Below are 19069 nucleotides of genomic sequence, written 5' to 3' on the forward strand. Positions count from 1 at the left end.
CGAGTCTGTTCAATGTGCTCTGTTCCGTCGTCAGCCGGAGGAGCCGTCGGTGTTCATTTTGGCCGATTTGACAACGTCACTATCTTCTTATTACTAGCCATCGTATTTTCTTCCATTCAGCGAGTAATGACAACAACGATCCTTCTTGACTGCTATCAACACTCTCTGATGAAAACAATGACTGACGACAGCGTGCTCTGTGTTTACTAGGTCTAGAGAGATGTTTCGTCATTTCCGGTTTTCATTTGTTGGGCGACAATACAGATTAGCGGCGCCTTCTGTAATGGAGACGTATTTCGGCCCTGTGCACGCGCAGAACGTACGCTCAAGTCGGCGTCGCTTCGATGTGTTCCGAGGCACTTTTTTGACTTCAGGGAGCCGACTGATCAGTCCGACTGCCTTTTCTGTCGATGGTTGGCCATCGGGTTGCTGTGTCAGAGCCTTAAAACCGCCTGTGGGGAGAATGAGGCAACATGTGTGTCCCACAAAGGATACCATAGCATCAACATCCAAGCCATAGGGTATCATAATGAGATGATGAGGCATTCGATAGCAAAGTGGCCTGGCTCAATTCATGATGCTTTTATATTTTACGCAAGGCAGTATTTTTTATAAAGTTCCCAACTGAGAACCATATGATCTTCATTTCAGTGCCGTCCAGTGGACCTTATCCTACTAAATATAAAATTATTCACAGTATAAGCCTGACTATTTACTAACGTTTATGTCTAATTAACTTTTAATGCCTTGATTTACGCCCCCTCGAACTCACAAACCTTCAAGGATTTCAAAAGGAACCATATGTTACGGGGCCATGTCTGAGGTGGCTGGCAGCAAGTTGCGTCTTTATTAGAACATAATGTGGGGGGATGGGGCAAAAACTGGAAAAACAAGACATCTTGATTAGTCATAGCAGGAAAAGCACAAGCGGGACTAATAACACTGAAGATGGCTCAGTTCCAAAACGTTACCAGTGGAAACACTGTCGTGCCTATTTACTTTGAAAGAGCAACAACCAATGGGGAAACTCCAACACTCGACCCACCAATGGTGGAATTTGATCACTTACTCTGTAAGTCATGGACTTTCACATGTATAGGGCTTGCCCCTGCGGTCCAGCCAAAAAAGTGAGAGAATTTTAGTGTAAGAATGAAAAGATGTTCTTGCATGCAGCAAGTCTGCCAGTAATGTGTTTCGGTATCTGTATGGGTAGGAGCAGGAACTCATGATGACTCTCAGGTGAACCCTCTGTAAAATGAAAGGGAGGTGCAGTAGATTGTCATCATTTATAAGATATTTTGTGGCCCTCTTTGGTAAAAAGGTCAAATAAAGGAGGTGTCACACCACCACCTTTTCAGTGCCACCACTTTATTAAACATACTCAAAGGGCACAAAATGAAACCCAGTAATTACAATGAAACTAAATTAAACCAAAGCAAAATAACAAAAAAAAAACAGCAATGTCACAGCAAGCTGCCAGCTCCTTTTCCTTTCTCTCCTCTCATGAACGCACTTTCACATCTGAGCCTCTCTAACTGGAACCTACCACATGCACAGGTGCAGAACTGCAGAACTATTTTACCTGTTCTCCTCCACCTCCAGATTGGCCAGCCCCTCCCTGCTGAGAGGACCTGATCAACTAGACCTGCATGTATTCTCATTAGGTGCATCTCACTTACCTTATTTAATAGCTCCTCGGTTCTCGGTCCTCGGCTGAACCGGAAGTTGTTCTGTCCCTCCTTGGTGAAGGCCGTCTCAAAGCTCTTATTCCTGCCCCAAGGAGCGAGGTTCGAGCATGGAGGAGGGATCTACGAGGAGCAATGAGCAAGGAGGGATCTCCGAGGAGCTATGAGCGAGGATACAGAGAGCAGCCTTTCTGGAAGCCGTGCAGCTGAAATCCATTGCCAACTCCGCCCACACGGCTGACCATTTCATGTGACGCTTCAGAGGAAAGGACGTCTCATCCCTTTAAAAAAAAACAACACATTTCCTCATTTCCTCTCTCCTCCTGTGATTTCCTCCGTCTCTCCCATGCTTCCTCGGTGGGATGGACTAAGATGCAAGGAAGGGAAGCAAGTGAAGGAAACATGAATGCAATTTAGGGGAAGTGAGAAGCACCTCTTAATTGAGCTGGGGAGCAGCTGATCTCCCCCTACATCACAGGCAGAACCAGAACTAAAATACTATAAACCTATAGGCAGGCTTGTGTCATTTATAGACATCAGATGATAACTTATTGAATAAACTGAAATAGGGATAAATGGAATTGGGACAGCACTTCACCAGATCACGTTACCTCGGCAACATTTAATAACAAAGATGTTGCTGACACTTGCCGGTTTGGGAATTTTCATTTTAAGTTTGTTGCTTTCCACACACAAGGCACAGGAGACAACTGCCTGATTCCACATTTTTTCAAACTTGTTTTACAAGCTGGATATCAGGTTGGTCTGTGTTCCGTGGTCGTGTGTCGAGCTGTTTTTTACCTTTGTAATTTCCGGATGCGTACAGCTGACAGGAGCGTAAAGACCACAGTGTAGGATACACACTCACAGACCCCACTTTAACCACCACTTACAAAATAAAGATCAGTGGTGAGGACTCCTATACAGAGCAAAGCACCTTGTCAGTGAAGAGGAGGATAGACAAAGGGCAGAGAGCATTAAAAGGTTCGAGCTGTACTCCAAAATAACAAGAACAAGGAGTGGATAATGAAAATTCTCCCCAAATTTGAGACCAGAACGAACATTGGTAACTCGTGTCAGGGACTACCTAGTCTAGTATTTCCATACATATCTCAACAGCGCTGTGGAGTAAGGTCTGGCTTCACCACACATACATTCTAGGATAGGAGAAAAAAAACGCCTCTTCTTGGGCGGTGCTAAGCTCCGTACGCAGGAACGTTTTCTTCAAAACTTGCCATTTTCAGCGTGTAGCTTGCTAGAAGTTTGTTCTTGTTTCCTGTAGCAAAGGGATTTTGAGAACACACAGAATGCAGAAGGTGAGGGTCAAAGTCTGACCTCCAGAAATGTCAATTTACTTTTTTCACTTACCAAAAATCATTCAACGCCACACCTTTAGATCCCAGCGGCTACAACCTGAAGACAGGACACCCCTGAGAGGAAGACGACTGAAGTGCTGTATGACATCCTGCAGAACTGTTTCTGTTCACAGCAAGCTGCTGTGATTTCCTCCGTCTCTCCCATGCTTCCTCGGTGGGATGGACTAAGATGCAAGGAAGGGAAGCAAGTGAAGGAAACATGAATGCAATTTAGGGCTGTTTTTTACCTTTGTAATTTCCGGATTTCCCTATGGTCTCCGTGGTAAACATCACAACGCTTTGAACTGTGGGTAATTCCCTTTGGTGAAGTCTGCATCGATGCAGACTCACGGAAAGGGCTCGGTAAGTGTGTACTCAAACCCTCACGGCCTTTGAAATTCGACATTGAGACAACCCTAAGCCCTTACGAATTTCGCGAGAATGTGTCCGTGTGTCTGTGAGTCCGGACTTTGGGATTCGGCCAATGAATTCTCAATTAAGGAGACAACTAAGGTAGACATTACAGTTTAACCAGGTGTGTTATCATGCAGTCAGCAGTAACCGGGTTAAGTGAATAACCAGGTTATGCCAGTTCTCCCCGTATACATGAGCGGGGACGAATGGGAGTAACAGGAGTAACTCTACCTCCGGCACAGTAGGTGGCGCTCTGCCAACACACAACTGGCTTTTTCTTTCAAATTACACAGACCGGCCACCAAAATTTGTAAAATTTAACAACTTAATGTTTCATTTACACACTCTTATCAGGGTAGGAAAAGCACAGTGTTCTCCCCAGATGACTGTCAACTTGTTCGGCTCATTATATCTAACCAGTGTCGGGTGGAATTAGCAAAGCGTTACCTAACTAACGACGTTAGCCAGCGGCCGCAGCGGGGGCTGCTCAGTTCCTCCACTTTTTTGCCGAGACACAGCGTTGACAGCTCTGGAGATGGATAATCTGTTTAGCCATCTCACGATGTCTGCTACTGCCTCGGCGGGGAGTAAAACAGACGGACCGCAGGCTCTTTGCTGCCGATGGACCGCAGCTGATTCGGGCATTGCTGTTTTGTTGTATGGTATCATAGCAACGACTACGACTCACAGCGCTGACAGATTCTTTCCGGTTCAGGGGAGTGGGGATGGGCAGTTGGAGCATGCACGTACACTTAAACCGGCCATACTCCGTTTAAGGTGTATACATAGAGGATACCCCGGTTACTGAAGTAGTTCTCTAGGTCTGTTAACCGACTTTGGAATTGTAATTAATTACTTTCCTGCAATTTTCATGCTTTGCAAAGTCCTCCAGTGGGCCTGATTGGACTCTTGAGCAGGCCGGTTCTGGCCCACGGGCCATATGTTTGAGACCCCTGATCTAGATGACACACAGTGAACAGGGGTTCTTTTGAGGCGCCTGGTGGTCTGGGGCCCCTGGAATAGCTGTCTAATTTGGGCAGCCTAAATCAGTAGGTTTAATTACAATGACTTCACACTGGACTGAGAAGGTGACAAGTATTTAATTGTAAATCAACAGTGTTAACATGTGTATCATTAATACTATAAAAAAAAGACAATAATCATACAGGAACTGTTAGTACATGCTGAGAATAAAATACAAGGGTGGGAGGATGACACAGAGGTTCAGGACACGGAGCAGAGCTGAGAGGTAAGAGGACAGTAACACTGGATGTCTGACATGCAGAACCATGGGATCAGAACCAAAGTGAATTGGGACTGTGGAGGGTCTGGTGTCACTGTAGACAATAGGTGGCTTCAGACAGAAACTGACATTTTGGATACCAGTAGGTTGAGCCATTATTTAAAAAAAAGTTATACTGTAGGTGTGTTAAGTTACAAAAATGAGTTTACTCAACTTCTCTAAAGATAGATTTCCATCTTCATTTATCCATGGAAAAACATCTGAGCATGCTTTGCCATCTTAACAATCATTTAAAAATTTCACAAGCCATGTGTAAAATTCAAATCCTACAGTAGTATTCCTGCTACACGAGTAGCTGATAGATCTTTTTCACAGAGGACATTTGGACAAGTCACAGTAGAAAAAGTACAGGTGTAAATGATAAAATTAATAAATGCAGTAAACATTCAGCTTATTTAGAACATTATGGGACATATGCCTTATTACATGCCTTTTTTCTCCCCCAGAGAAGCTCTCAAGATTCTCAATGGTTTTGTCTGTAGTCGTGATAGCTAGTTGGTTGCAACAGTAATAGGAACACACCACCAGAGGTCTGCATGAGCATTAAACTTAAACCTGAACCCTGTACCTGCACCTTTAAGACCTTACCTGACTGTGCGGCCAAATTTAATACCCAAACCCGACCTGAGACCCAAAGCTATATTTCTTTAATTTCATACTGACCATTAGCTGCTGGGCTAATGCCATGCATTGGCTACATTCACTGTCACACACTGTCTCTTCCACTTCTTCCAAGTTCCATTGGGCAACTTGCAACATATGATGTGGAAATAAGAAAAGATACATTAATTGTGCCATGCTTAGTCTATAATTGCCTATAAGGTTATGGCATTTTGTCAAATAAGCTTGTTTGCTTATGGCTTATCAGCAAATGTTCCATGGTCCAGTACTGGTCTCCAGCTGGAAAGTTGGGCAAATACTGGGTTTTGATTTCTACACATTGTTGATAAGCTGCACCCCTGTGTCTAAAATGTCTATGATAATACCAGCAAGGAAATGTTATTATTTCCATTACGCATGATGGCAAAACCAAGGCACAGATGGTCAAACTTGATACCTTATACATACTGTACAGTCCAGCTTCAGTGGCCACTAGAGTACTGGCGGCCACTATGAATGGCATGTAAAACAGATCAAAAAACGTGCTTGAACAGCTTTCCTTGGATAAAATCTTTTTTTAAATGATCTTCGGAGTATCTAAATAATACATGCAGAAACTGAAAAAGAGAAATTACTAAATGAATATCATGCAAATTGTCACTCAAGTACAACAGATAATCAGTTAATACTTAACTCTCCGTAAGCTAATGATAGCAGGCAGAAAACAAGATGCCATTACATACGATACAGCATGAGTCCAATGGTGACACAGTATACTGGAGCAGATGAAACATTGGGCTGAAAGCCGTCAGTGCTGGATAATGAAGTGGCAATAAGGGCAATGCTCACACTAATGTGGAAGAATCGTTTGACTCATTAGTTATTTAAAGAGAACTACACCCAGACTGAAAGTCCTGCTTGTACTGCCATCCAGCAGTCGGTGCATGCTCTATCCATACCCTGTATACCATAGCACTTCACAGTGCATTGCAACAATTGGGTATGGTCACAAGTACAATGCACCACACCTAGTCACACCCAACTGTGATGTGGTCAGAAATGCAACAGACAGAAACCGATGAATTTGAAGAAAATTAAGATCGTGAAACAAGGCAGGCCTCTAAAGATTTACAAAGAATATGTTTACGGCATTTCCTCTCTAACTGGGAGCGACTGGCGGGATTACACTGCTAAGAGCTAATGAGGTTTAATCATGTGTCCAGCTAATTTAAATAGCTCACGTTACTGTATTATGTCAACAGTTAACTTAATTTAATATTGTATGTGGTGTTTTCTTTTGCGGGTTAGGGTTAGGGTTAGGGTTGCGGGGAGTTTGTGTAAGTGCTGAATATTTCCTGCGACAACAAAGCACTCGCCATCTCTCGCTTGTCTCATTTCTTTCTCCCTCTCTCTTGCGGTCGGAAACTTCAAAATCTATAAACAGTCTAACGAAAAACAGTTACAGTGAAATATAAAGCCTACTTGTGTTTTGTTGGGGGGGGGTTTAAGAACACAACAGGACATCACACAAATGGGCCATTTCATTGACACTCTCCCCCGCCACACAACCCTGCGGCAAATCGCCGGATCGCTTTTTTTGGGTCTGAATTCACCGTAAGTGTGCTCCAGGGTGTCGGTACACAATGGCATCACTCTTAGGGCTGTTAACTGTGGTCACAGATGCAACACACTACAAACTTCTCAACCAGAGAGGGCAGTGAAAGTTTCCCTTCAAAGGGTGGGCACAAGGACTCGCCCTACCAGCATATTTAAAACATGCAACAAAGGGATTGGGGTTAGTTGGGAAGGCACATTCCCCAAACGACTTATCATCTGAGCACATGTTCTGAATGGTGATGATGAAAAGCCCGCCTTCACAGTCAGTTCACAATAAACTGTAAGAATGAGGATAATGGCGCTGACGACGTCCCTCTGTCAACATCTGTGAAGGCTTGTCTACATTACCTGCTACGAGCCGGGCGAAATCAGCATCAGCATAAAAACACACAGATCTCCCACAGATCACCCACTGCTCTGAAAATTGACTAATATATTAGTTGATAAAAAAGAGGCCATCCCAAGGAAGTCAGATGTCCATTCAATAAGTTTCCTATGGCAGAGGTCTACCAGTTCTGAGAAGATAACAGGATCAAATCCATGCAAAAAAAAAACAACTGAAAAATAATAAATGGATAACATCACTAATTATAAAAACTGTAGGTTATAATTCAAACATCAACTATCCTATCTTAAACCCGATCTGGCTTGGTGAATTATGAAATGAGACTCGCAAAGTCAATGACCACGCCTTCAGCGATCTGATTGAATACTGAGCATAGAACCTGTGTTCTCAAACAAGCATCTCAAAATGAGTGCCTTCTGCTCATTTCATCCACTGGGTGGAGTACGGAGCACGATTGTGAGGTAAATACTTTCACTAGTGCATTATGTACTCAACCAATGACACAATGACTTTTAGTCAATTGGGTGTAGATACTCTTTAAAAGAGATAGAGGATTAACTAGTATGTTTATGTTGTTTTGGCACTTTAATGTGGCCTGCAGGATTTCTAAAAAAAGGTATCCTAACGCTTATAAACAGCGTCTTCAATTCTCTCCTCAGGATCAAATTTGACATTAGACCTGAAGAATGACACACTGCATTACCAAACATCCGTGTACACCTGGACCTTCCATCCATACGCTGACACCATGGGCATTAGTGAGGTCCAACACTGGGTGATAAGGCCTGGACTGTCCACTTGGACATTTGGCCATATAGTGTACAATTTATATAGCCATAACCAAGATGCTTAGACATTCTCCCGTCTCCCCTGCCCATGTACAGACATGTCACCACCCTTCCAAAAAATATATATGAGCTCACATTTGTTTCACATTATATCCATATTTGATGCATTTCTTATGTATTGTGAAAACTCAAAGAGAATTTCTCATTTAAAAACAATCCACAAGTTTGTCCCATATGGGAAAAAAAATGCGACAACATTAAAAAACAATAATTTCTCCGTTTCATTTTTTTATGTGTGTGTGTGTGTGTGTGTGTGTGTGGGGGGGGATGGAAGTAATAAAAAATAGCTTTCTTTTTCACATCTCTCTTGATTGGTTCTGATTGGCTGAGGAGCATCAGCGTTCCTGTGGCAGGTGCAGGAGGAAGGCGGCTGACGGAGAGATCAGAGGTGGCTCTCTGATTCGCTTGTGTCAGCAGTTCCGTTCTCCAGCGGCCGGGCGGACAGTCCCAGTTCACTGAAGTTCATGTTGCTCTCGTTGAGCCGTCGTACGCGGTAGGTCTCATAGTGAATGTTGTGCGTCACGTCTTTCAGGTCCTGCAGGTGGGACCTTTGCAGAAACACAAACAGAAAGATTGACAACTTGAAATACTACTTTCGATTTCATGTATCTGATTCAGACCAATATGCAATTCATGAAAGTCCCTATGGACCAGGAGGCTACGAGGTCCTTCTTTAGGAAGTGATACATACTGTACATTTTACATTTATATATCAATCACCTAGGAATTGCTTGATCTAGCAATCACAAGAAATAACCAAACCCTACATTATTTTTGCGGTTTTGATTTTGCACTTTTGTACAATCTTTGCAATGTATTACCGAATACATATTATATGTAATTCAATATAGTTTTTCTAAATACTATTTTACTCATGTCTACCTGCAGGGTAAATCCAGACAGCTAGCTAGACTATCTGTCCAATCTGAGTTTTCTGACTAAAACTACTTTTGAACATACACATGTTCCACCAAAACAAGTTCTTTCCTGAGGCTATTTTGCAGAGGCACCTGTATTGCATCCGGCGCTTATCGCCACCCATGGCGCTCGTGATTGGTTTTTAAAAAAAGCCAATAAACTCTCGTTTTTCTCCCATCCCAGAATGCTGTGTGTAATAGCCAGACCCTTCTCCACGTGCTGTGGTGGAGGAAGGTCTGGCCATGCTAGACTATGAATTACACAAACTACATGGCCTACATTCAACATGCCTCATGCCTGAACGCATCCCTAGGTGCTGAAGCTGCTGCTACGCCTCCTCCTGTGTAGACGTAGTGTTAATGATGCTGAACTTTTAGCAACTGAAGAGGCCAGCATAACAGTATCTAAAAAAACAAAACATACAGTAGATGCAATACTGAGCCAATCCTAAAGTCCTGTTCAGACCAAAGATTGGTGACGAGACAAGTGTAAACTTGCAACTACTTGCAATGCTCCGGTCTGCAACGTTCTAAAGCCTGCCAGTTTACACCAATGAGACGAGACGGTGTATCATCTCCAAAGCAATGACTCTCTGTACTTCCAACTTTTCAGGCTTTTTTGTAGCTGGATATAATTTGTAGCGTCTTAAAATATGAATGAGGATAGCGATAGTGAGATACTTGCTGCAGTTGCATTTCTAGTAGAGATGAAATTGCTAAAATTGCTCGCTTGACCAAACACCGTGCTGGCGGGCAATTGTTGAGCCTCCGTCTAAAACTCTGCCATTCCGACCAGCTGACTTCGCTATTGGCTGTTGAAACAGGTGATGTCCCTTACTTTCTAAAGCCAGCCTCTGGCGACTGGAGCAGCTGAGTCGCCGGCGACACCATCAGCTGGCTTAAGCCGAGCTGAGACGGGCCGGTTCAGACCGCTGCAACTTTTCCCTGTAACGGTCTATAACGGTCTTGTCTCTTCGAGAATCTTTTGGTCTGAACTGGGCTTAAAAGTGGGGATAGCGGGGGTCATCTTCAGACATTCTCTGGAAGACATTGATAGCGTTGCACTTGGTTGTTCAAATGGAAAATATAAGAGATGGATGTGTCAAGAAAGAGCTAGAGAAAGTTCAAACCCTGGCTCCTCATTCACCAGCTGACCAATCAAGGCGTGAAGTGGGTTTTGATGTCAGATTGTCAGTTTCGGAAAGTTATAGAAATGGTTGGACATTTAGATCCCACGTCTGAAATTCAATTCAATTCAATAAAATGTTATTTATAGTATCAAATCATAACAAGAGTTATCTCGAAACACTTTACAGATAGAGTAGGTATAGACCACACTCTATAATATACAAAGACCCAACAATTCTAGTAATTCCCCCAAGAGCAAGCATTTAGTGCGACAGTGGCGAGGAAAGCTGCGGTAGATACAATTGGCAAGCAAATTTTAAGCAAACTTTTACGATGTTGCAAAAAAAGACTTTAATTCGGTGTGTTTCCATCAACTAGTTTGGAGCGAATAAACTCGGCTACAGTTTAGTTTGGTCAGAAATTGGCGGTATAGGCTACGCATACCTATACTCCGGCAGTAAACAGAGTAGAAGAAGCAGAGGTTGCTAACTGGAAACAAAACAAGTCAGCTTGGCTATCTATCCCATATACGAGAGAGAATTGGAAAGGTCTTTAGGAATTTAGTTCAATTGGGCGACTTTTAATTGTTCTTTCATGTCTCTGAGTATTGGCCATGTTTCATGCTCTCCGTAAACAAAGACACGTAATGGGAATATCCGGCAAGACAGCAAGAAACAGCTGATCACTCCTGATTGAAATGTTCGCTACGTCAGAGTTTATTCGGCAAAGGCGTTTCCATATCCCATTTAAAGCATCAACTCTTTTTCGACAAAGGCAAAAAACACCTCAAGCGAGCGAAAAAACTTTTTAGCGCACTTGAGGACGTCTCTTTCTCGAATTTTGCCGTTTCCATCCAGCTTTTCTAATGCGATACTTTAAAATATGCATTAAAAAAGGTGAATGGAAACACCACAAATCGCGTTTAGATCATTTTTTTGTGGTATTTTAGGCCTTTTTTTACAGGACGGTTTTAGGCATGGAAGGGGAGAGAGAGGGGGAATGACATGCAGCAAAGGGCCGCAGGTTGGAATTGAACTGACGGCCGCTGTATATGGGGCACACGCTCTACCAGGTGAACTACCCAGGTGCCCCCACAAATAGCTTTTAGACAAACTCTAGAAGGAGCGCTCTGACATGCAAGACAAGGGTCATTAAAATAGTTACACTTACAGTATTTTACAGTTTAAAATGATTTTTTTTTACTACAGTAGCATTGTGTTTAAGGTCATGAATATGTATGATGGATCTGTTTTATAATGATTTGGCCGTCACAGTCGTAGTGGTCCCGTAAACACAAGTGTATCAGCACAGTCAAACTCACCTGATGAGTAGATCTCTCAGGTTGGCAAACTCACAGTGCGCCACATTTTCAACTGTGGGGAGAGAAAAAGATTTATTTTACATTTGACTTTCAAAGGCTGCCTTCACATTCTGTAGACTCATTAGAAGAATAATAGGACCTCGTTTTGGATTGATCCGTTTTACAGATACAGTGGACACTTACGAAGCTGTATGTCCATTTTAAAATGACCAAGTTTACCAAAATTTCCCATGCATTTGAGTTAAGACTAAAATGAACTCTCCTCACTTCAATACAATACACATTCTTAAATAATAATAATAATAATAATCAGAATTCCAAAAAGTCTTTTCATATAACTGCACCAGCCGTCAGCACAGCTTTATCTGTAACTCTTGACAACACAGGGAATTATCAAAAAGTCGTCTGCATGTGAAACTGACATGTAGTAAGTGTCCAACTTTGACATTGAAATGTTATCAGTTGTTGTTAGGAATATATAGTTTAACTAAAGGTACAACAAATAAAAGGTACAATATGCTTTTTTAGAGAAAATACTACAAATTCAGGAGCTTGAGTGTCTGCATTTATGCCAATCATTTAGCCATCACTACTGTCTTTGTCATCTAATCATTCATATATTAATGATGCTTCCATTTGACAATCTGGCCCATTTACCATCTGTTAATAAATGGGTCATGTTTAGGGTTATCATGATTAGCAACACAGAGTACGTTCACATTGAGCCAGTTAATTCCAGTCCTCTGTCCAGACTAAAACACGATTTTCTCCCCTCAAAACAGAGTTTTTCGCAAAACGATGACACGTCTGATAACCGAAAATAAAAATGTGTAAATGAGAACAACTACATGGTGAATTTGGCTCGATGGTGTTTTAAGCCCCCACCGTCGACTTCAAGGCAGCGCTGCGACCGTCTACTTCAAGGCACCTAAACCTAACCCTTAACCCTAAGGGTGATTAAAACACCAAACGTGAATTTGGCTGCATTAAAACACAGTTACAGTGACCACAGAGAGCAGGAGGACACTGATCGGAGGTGTAACAGGCTGTCACTCGGCAGAGTAACCAACCGGCAGTGTGTGTAGCCCAGGCCAAAACATCTGGATCACCCCTGGTGGCTGGCTGCAGTAAAGGTCATAAACCCCACCCCCTCCCTGTTAGTGGATAGGACATGTTTGTTCAAGTGCTTGTTTTTCTGATAGGTTTGGTTTTTATTAGTTATTTGATGCTATAAAAATGGGGTGAAACCTCATGATTTGACAGCTGTGATTGACCTGCGATTGGTCGGGCGAGTGTATGGGCGGGACTTCGATACCGCCGCTCCATTGCCCAATCACTACTGCAGACTCTGGCTCCAAAAATTACAAGATCCAGCGCCCATATCTGGGAGATTTTGGCTTTACTTTTGTACAGTGGGAGGAAATGGAGACGGGTCCATCTCTATATACAGTCTATGGTGTAGCCTCACAGATTGGGGCTGTGTGTCAGCAAAGTTAAGAAGACAACTTTCTGTCCTCTAAGTTTTTCTGTGATCACACATTTTTAAACGCTGATATGGCCATTGATACAGCACAGCTCTCATTTATCTTGATTATGTTAGACCATGAAATCATTATTTGTTCAGCCGGCTGTCTCTCTCTCCTCACCACCCAACTGAAAAGAGGGCGAAGCAGAAGAAGACCATTTTTATGCTGTTTCTCTGGAAACACTGGCCCTCATTTATGAAACGTGCGTATGACCAAAGTGTCCAGCACAGCCCTAACTGGGGGCTATACGAAGGAGACAGGCTATTATTCCTCGCTTTTAAAAGGTATAGTGTTATGTTTGGCAATGATAGCCTACTCAATAAGTTATTAGTTATTTCAGCTTGTTTTTCCAGCACCTCTGCTGTCAGGAGACAGGGTCGGGGGTGGTGGTCCAGCACGGGGGGGGGGGCTCTGACTCATGAAAAAAACACGAGAAAAATAAAAGACACTGCATAAACTCCGCTACTGTGTGTTTATTTAAATATAGGTAAACCATATAGGCCTAAGAGATTGCAATATAAGCCTGTATGTTACTATTAGGACTATAGCATACATATGTCAAGGATGTATAAATTAAATAAACTTCAGCTGTCCGATTTACCACGGCAACACTGTTAACTACATCAGTGATCTCTTTCCATTCCACATTCTTTCTACAGCCTTTAATACCAGTTTTCAGGCTGCCAAATCTACAAACGTAAGTGCAAATGAACCTGAGATATCAGGGTTTCAAACTCCACCTGCTGCTTCTTAGCCGGATTACGTCTCGCCATGTCGTAAATTGTAGGGGCGAGGCCTCAAAACCCAGACTATATTGGGGCGTGATATTTAAATTACAATTACGTTTCCAGCCGCTGCATTTATCAATGTACGACCATTCTTACGCTCTCATTGGTGTGATACGAACGTTTCATAAATCACACGTGAAGCCTGTCGTAAGAGGATTTCTGCGCTCATATCTGCGCTGGTTTCTACGTTAGGTTGATAAATGAGGACCACTGTGTGGACCAAGCGGCAACTTCTGGGCCTGAAAAGTGAAGCCAATACAGAAGTGCCTAAAACTTGCATTCTGTCTCTTTTCCAGCATGGGCTTAGCAATGCTAACCACAGCCCTGTGTACATTTAAATAGTTGTATTGTTTTGGGGATTTTGTCCCAAGTTTAAGATGAAACATCTTAAACTTTGACCCTCTCACTATGTGTTTTCACTTCAAAGTTAATTGGAACATTTTGGTCGCCTAAAAATATCTTGTTTTGAGTTCGGTAGCAACATGTCAACCAAAGCTAGCATGCTAGTGTTAGCGTTAGCTGGTAACTTAAGGGGAAAAGTCTGTCAACTTTCTGTGTACTGCCGTACATGCATATGAATGGTGCTAGTAGCCGGAGATCAGTGTTTACCGGCTGGCAAAACTTGCTTCAGAAGGGTTGTAAATTGGCAACATTCACTCTTTAGCGTTTAGCTTAGCTTCGCGCCATTGAACCCATAGAGACGCTGGCTAAGTTGCAGTGTCATCATTCCCAGCTCCGCTCTTTTGTCTAAATATGGTCACTTCTGGCTCCAAAATACCAAGATGCCGATGGCCAAAATGCAAACTCTTCAGAACGGCAGTCCACAAACCACTGGGTGACATCACTGATGCTAAGGCTGCGTCTCATTTCTCTGTCTAACCCCTTCCCTCCATCCACTATTTGTACAGTCTATGGTGTGGACGCAAGTCGTTTTTACAAGAAAACAGCATTTTAAAATTGAGATGGCTTAATGTAGACTAAGTAACAGTATGCACACATGTGGCCAGGGGGTGTAAACAGCATATCATTGGAAGAAATATCATTATCACATATAGTTGGTTAGAGGCAGCTGCTAAGGTCGTTGAAGCCTTTGCTGCACCTATTCATCTGCATGGCCAAAATTAGATCACAATCTGTATACAGTGGCAACTGTAAGACGTAAATGTTAATACCAGGAGTGAAGGAGTTCACACTGATGTTAAACGGATGCTTTACCTTCAATGATTCCCCACTTTGTTTTACGTCCCAGCACCTTGTTTCCATTCACCTGGTGCTCCTTGTCCGTCCCCACCACAGCAAAGGGAATGCTTTCCTGGACACACAAAATGAGCGCGTTTGAAGAGTGATTCATTCATCATAACGTGAGATATACAGTATCAGCACACTATGAAATAAATGATTGCAGAAGCTAATCCCTGCACAGTAAAAACGATTAACTTAAGGGTTGCCTATTATAATGCAACCGTCACATCATAGAGATGAGATCCTAAGAATTTTCTGATCATGACAGTGATGCTCATTTGAAGTATTTACTCCTAAACATATTTACTCTTCATACCAGTCCATGTAAACAACAAGAGTTTCCAAAAATTATGAGCCACCTGTACAGTATATTAACCTTTATGTCACCCTCCTACTCATTAGGCATAGGCAGCTTTATTTGTATAGCACATTTCAGCAACAAGGCAATTCAAAGTGTTTTACATTGTGTGCAAGTGTGTATGTACCCTAGGGCTGGGCGATAAAACTATCTCAAAATGGGATTGCGATAAAATTCAGGTTGATAACGATGATAAGCTTTGGACCTATTTTACTCGATAAAACAACTGCTCGCCAGGCACGCCCACTTCCTATTGTGAGTGTTTGTCTATTACCGGTGCTGTGTGGAAGTGTGTTCTCCTCCTGTGTTTGTGTATCCCCATGGTTACCAAACGTAGCGCCCACATCCATAGTTATGGTTAGAGATAAGGTTTGGTTCGGGTTTAGGTAACGTAAGGGGCAAACGCATATCTACGAGGGAAAGTTTTCGACGGCGAAAGTGGAGCCGATGGACATGAACATGAACTTCCTCTCAGGCTGAAGACATAGTCGATAAAAAGGGATACACAACGTTAGTTGTGTGAAAATGGTTCAGATTTCACAAAAGCGATGAGGAGCAGATTCAGCTGGCTTGCAAAATATGTCGCCGGTTGGTGCCAAGCAGGACGGGAAACGCAACAAATCTTTTCCATCACCTGAACAGGTACCACACGGAGATTATGAAAATACGGACTCATAACGGCTCGAGTCCACACACCGAGTCCACACTTTAGTAGTAACGTTTGCCCTTTGCCATTGCCCCATATGAAAAACATTCAAAAAGGAGAAAAAATATAACGAGCGCTATTTCTTATTGTATAGCGAAATACACTTGTTTACACAGGCAAATGCTTACTTTGTTTGGTTTTGTGCTACCTCTGCAAACATTTGAGATGCATTCTTGGCAGGACTTTACATGAATATGTTGCTTTGAAGTAGTTTAGTCAAACTAACTACTCACTGGTTTGCACTTGTTGATTTTGCAGACACAAAAAAGGAAAACGTAATTGTAAGACTACTCTGTATGAGGAAAACGGGACTACTTAGTTTTCCAATCAGAATCAAGTAATCATCCAAGCAGTGTAATAAAATACAATAACACATTTAAAAAAATGCTTCTGCGGCATACTGACAAAAAAAGCACACTGGGTGTGATTAAACTCTGTGTCAACTGTAATTTATGATTTTCATTTCTCCATTACTTTTCACACATTCTATCTATCTATCTAATCTATCTAGTAGAATGAAGAGTAATAAAAGACAAACATCCATTCTTGCTGTGACTAAATGTCAGGAGTGGAGACATTACCCTGATCCTGTCGTTGAGGATGCGTTCCTCTGGATCATCATCGTACTCTTTCTGGGGGTAAACCCGAATCCCATTGGCTGCTAAGTCTTGCCTTATCTGTCAAAGGGTCAAAGGTTAAACATAGGTCAAATGGGTCAGGTCGATTGGTTTGCACTGATGTTCTGATCTCATGTTGCACTATCAGAAGATCATCTGGAGAACACGTAAGTGATCTAAAGAGCACAAGCTTTAGCTGTGTGGGTGTTCCCTCACCCTCTCTTTGAACTCCTGTCTTTCCTCAATGGTGAGTGTGTCGGCTTTGGCGATGACAGGTACGATGCTCACTATCTTTCCCACCCTCTTCATGAACTCAACATCGATGGGGCGTAACCTGGAAACAAAGACAGATGTCTGGTCAGTTTGGACGACAATGGAGGTCTATGGCACAAAATGTCACACCGTAAAAGTGTGAAGAATTACGTATTTTAAGTCATACTAAAAAACCAAGGTTATAGATATCTGCAAAGAGACTCCTGTTACATCATCAACTATGAATCCATCTTTATTTCCTTTGACCAAATTAGGATTGTATGGCTCTAGTCACTGACAACACTGGTGGTGAGCAGTAAACCTGAACTACAGGTCTAAAGCAGCAAGTAATATGATGATGTGATGTTCCTAGCACAAGCTGGACACAGCTTGTCAACCTCATCTTTTGGGTGTTGTTTTCTTTTTGGTATTATTTCGCTCATTGCTCACTATCTAATGTCGTTCTTTCTATTTTATCTGTCAAGAACACTTAATGCCATTAGACTCAGACCAGACTCAAACTCAGGGGCTTAGCCAGACGTTGTCAACATTTGGGGCTCCGCCCAAACTTAGGGGGGGCCCGGGGGCATACTCCCCTGGGGACATTTTTTTCTCCCATTTATGGCAGCATATGCACTATTCTTTAGTCTTAATTAGCTTTGTAGCAACTCATTTGGCAATGGCTTGAATGTAACAGACGTTCATTAATATCAAAAAGTTACGCACTAAAGCTTTCTTGTAGTGGAGTAAAAAGTACAATATTTCTCTCTGAAATGTAGCGGAGTAGAAGTAGAAAGTGGCATGAAAAGAAAAGACTCAAGTAAAGTACAAGTACCCCAACATTTGTACTTAAGTACAGTACTAGAGTAAATGTACTTGGTTACATTTACATTTCTCCAAATGATTTGTGTATGCGACCGGAAGATGTCTGTTAAATAGGTTTGTGGTGTCTAAAAAACTAAAAACTACATTCCATCACTAATAAATTGCAACACGCCTTTTTTTGGAAAGAAACAAACAGAACTCTTTGTGTTAGTGTAGAGGCGTGATGCTGAAGCCAGCAGTGACTGCGTGCTGACCTGTGTCCAGTGGCAGGGAGGAAGTAGATGCAGCAGTGGACTCTGCTGTCTGGTATTCTCCTCTTGCGGTTGATATGCAGCTCCTCTCTCAGGTATTTCTCATACTGCTCATTGATGTGCTTCACAATGGGCTCCCAGCTAGAAAGAGGAGCAGCAGAGAGTGACTGGAATATTCTGCTCATTTCTTTAAAGGACAAGGTTGGAATTATTCTATATTTTTCTTATTGTTAACTAATCCCATGACCAAAACCAACATCTGTATAATAGCTCTGTCTGTGGCCCCAAGTCACTGTTAGTTAAAAATAAAAATAGAAAAGATGTATTTCTATTTTAACAAAGGCTCTTTGCAGCAGGACGATGTGTGATTGAGTCAAAATACAATGTGTGTGTGTGTGTGTGTGTGAGAGAGTGAGTGAGTGAGTGAGTGAGTGAGTGAGTGTGTGTGTGTGTGTGTGTGTGTGTGTGTGTGTGTGTGTGTGTGTGTGCGTGTGTGTGTGTGTGTGTGAGTGTGTGTGTGGTAATGAAGGAACCCAGTGTAACTGTGTGGCTAAATGTTCATTCCGTACTCCGACTCTGAGGTTAGAGGGGACCTATTATGCTTTTCCATATTATCTGTCATACATAGAATGTTACCATGTCGTTCATATTAATCGTGGCCAAAGCTTCAAATAATGGGGTAATAAACATTTGTGAAAGTAATTCCTGTGAGCAAAAACAGACCGTTCCAGACAGTTCTGAACACTGGTTTCAAATTATTTTTTTCTGCTCTCGGTTCCAGGTGACGTCAGTTTTTTTACACGGCCATCTGCTCCAGGCACGTTACTGCAGTGTTTACATTACAGACACTGCTACATGTAGCTACATGCTAACACAAGGGAAACCTGTATTCTTGGCTACCAATGCTGTCCCCCCAATTTCGAATCCTGCTGAAACTTGTTGTTGTGTAGTATATAGTTTAGAAGCCTTC

At 42.4% G+C, this 19069-nt stretch overlaps 1 protein-coding gene across 3 annotated transcripts in view; it reads right to left on the minus strand.

Annotated features, from left to right (window-relative positions):
- Positions 1-4535: 4535 nt before the first annotated feature.
- septin12 (septin 12) overlaps positions 4536-19069 on the minus strand; it is an 88861-nt gene continuing 74327 nt past the window's right edge. For all 3 annotated transcript variants that reach the window (XM_078270472.1, XM_078270475.1, XM_078270474.1), the window contains 6 exons: positions 18103-18240; positions 16988-17105; positions 16736-16831; positions 15064-15160; positions 11535-11586; positions 4536-8716 (listed from right to left, as the gene is read on the minus strand). In XM_078270472.1, the coding sequence (XP_078126598.1) occupies positions 8551-8716; positions 11535-11586; positions 15064-15160; positions 16736-16831; positions 16988-17105; positions 18103-18240 (667 nt within the window). In that variant the 3' untranslated portion in view covers positions 4536-8550. The remainder of the gene's footprint in view (positions 8717-11534; positions 11587-15063; positions 15161-16735; positions 16832-16987; positions 17106-18102; positions 18241-19069) is intronic.

Source organism: Sander vitreus, chromosome 15, assembly GCF_031162955.1.
Source record: "Sander vitreus isolate 19-12246 chromosome 15, sanVit1, whole genome shotgun sequence".
Taxonomy (NCBI): Eukaryota; Metazoa; Chordata; class Actinopteri; order Perciformes; family Percidae; genus Sander; species Sander vitreus.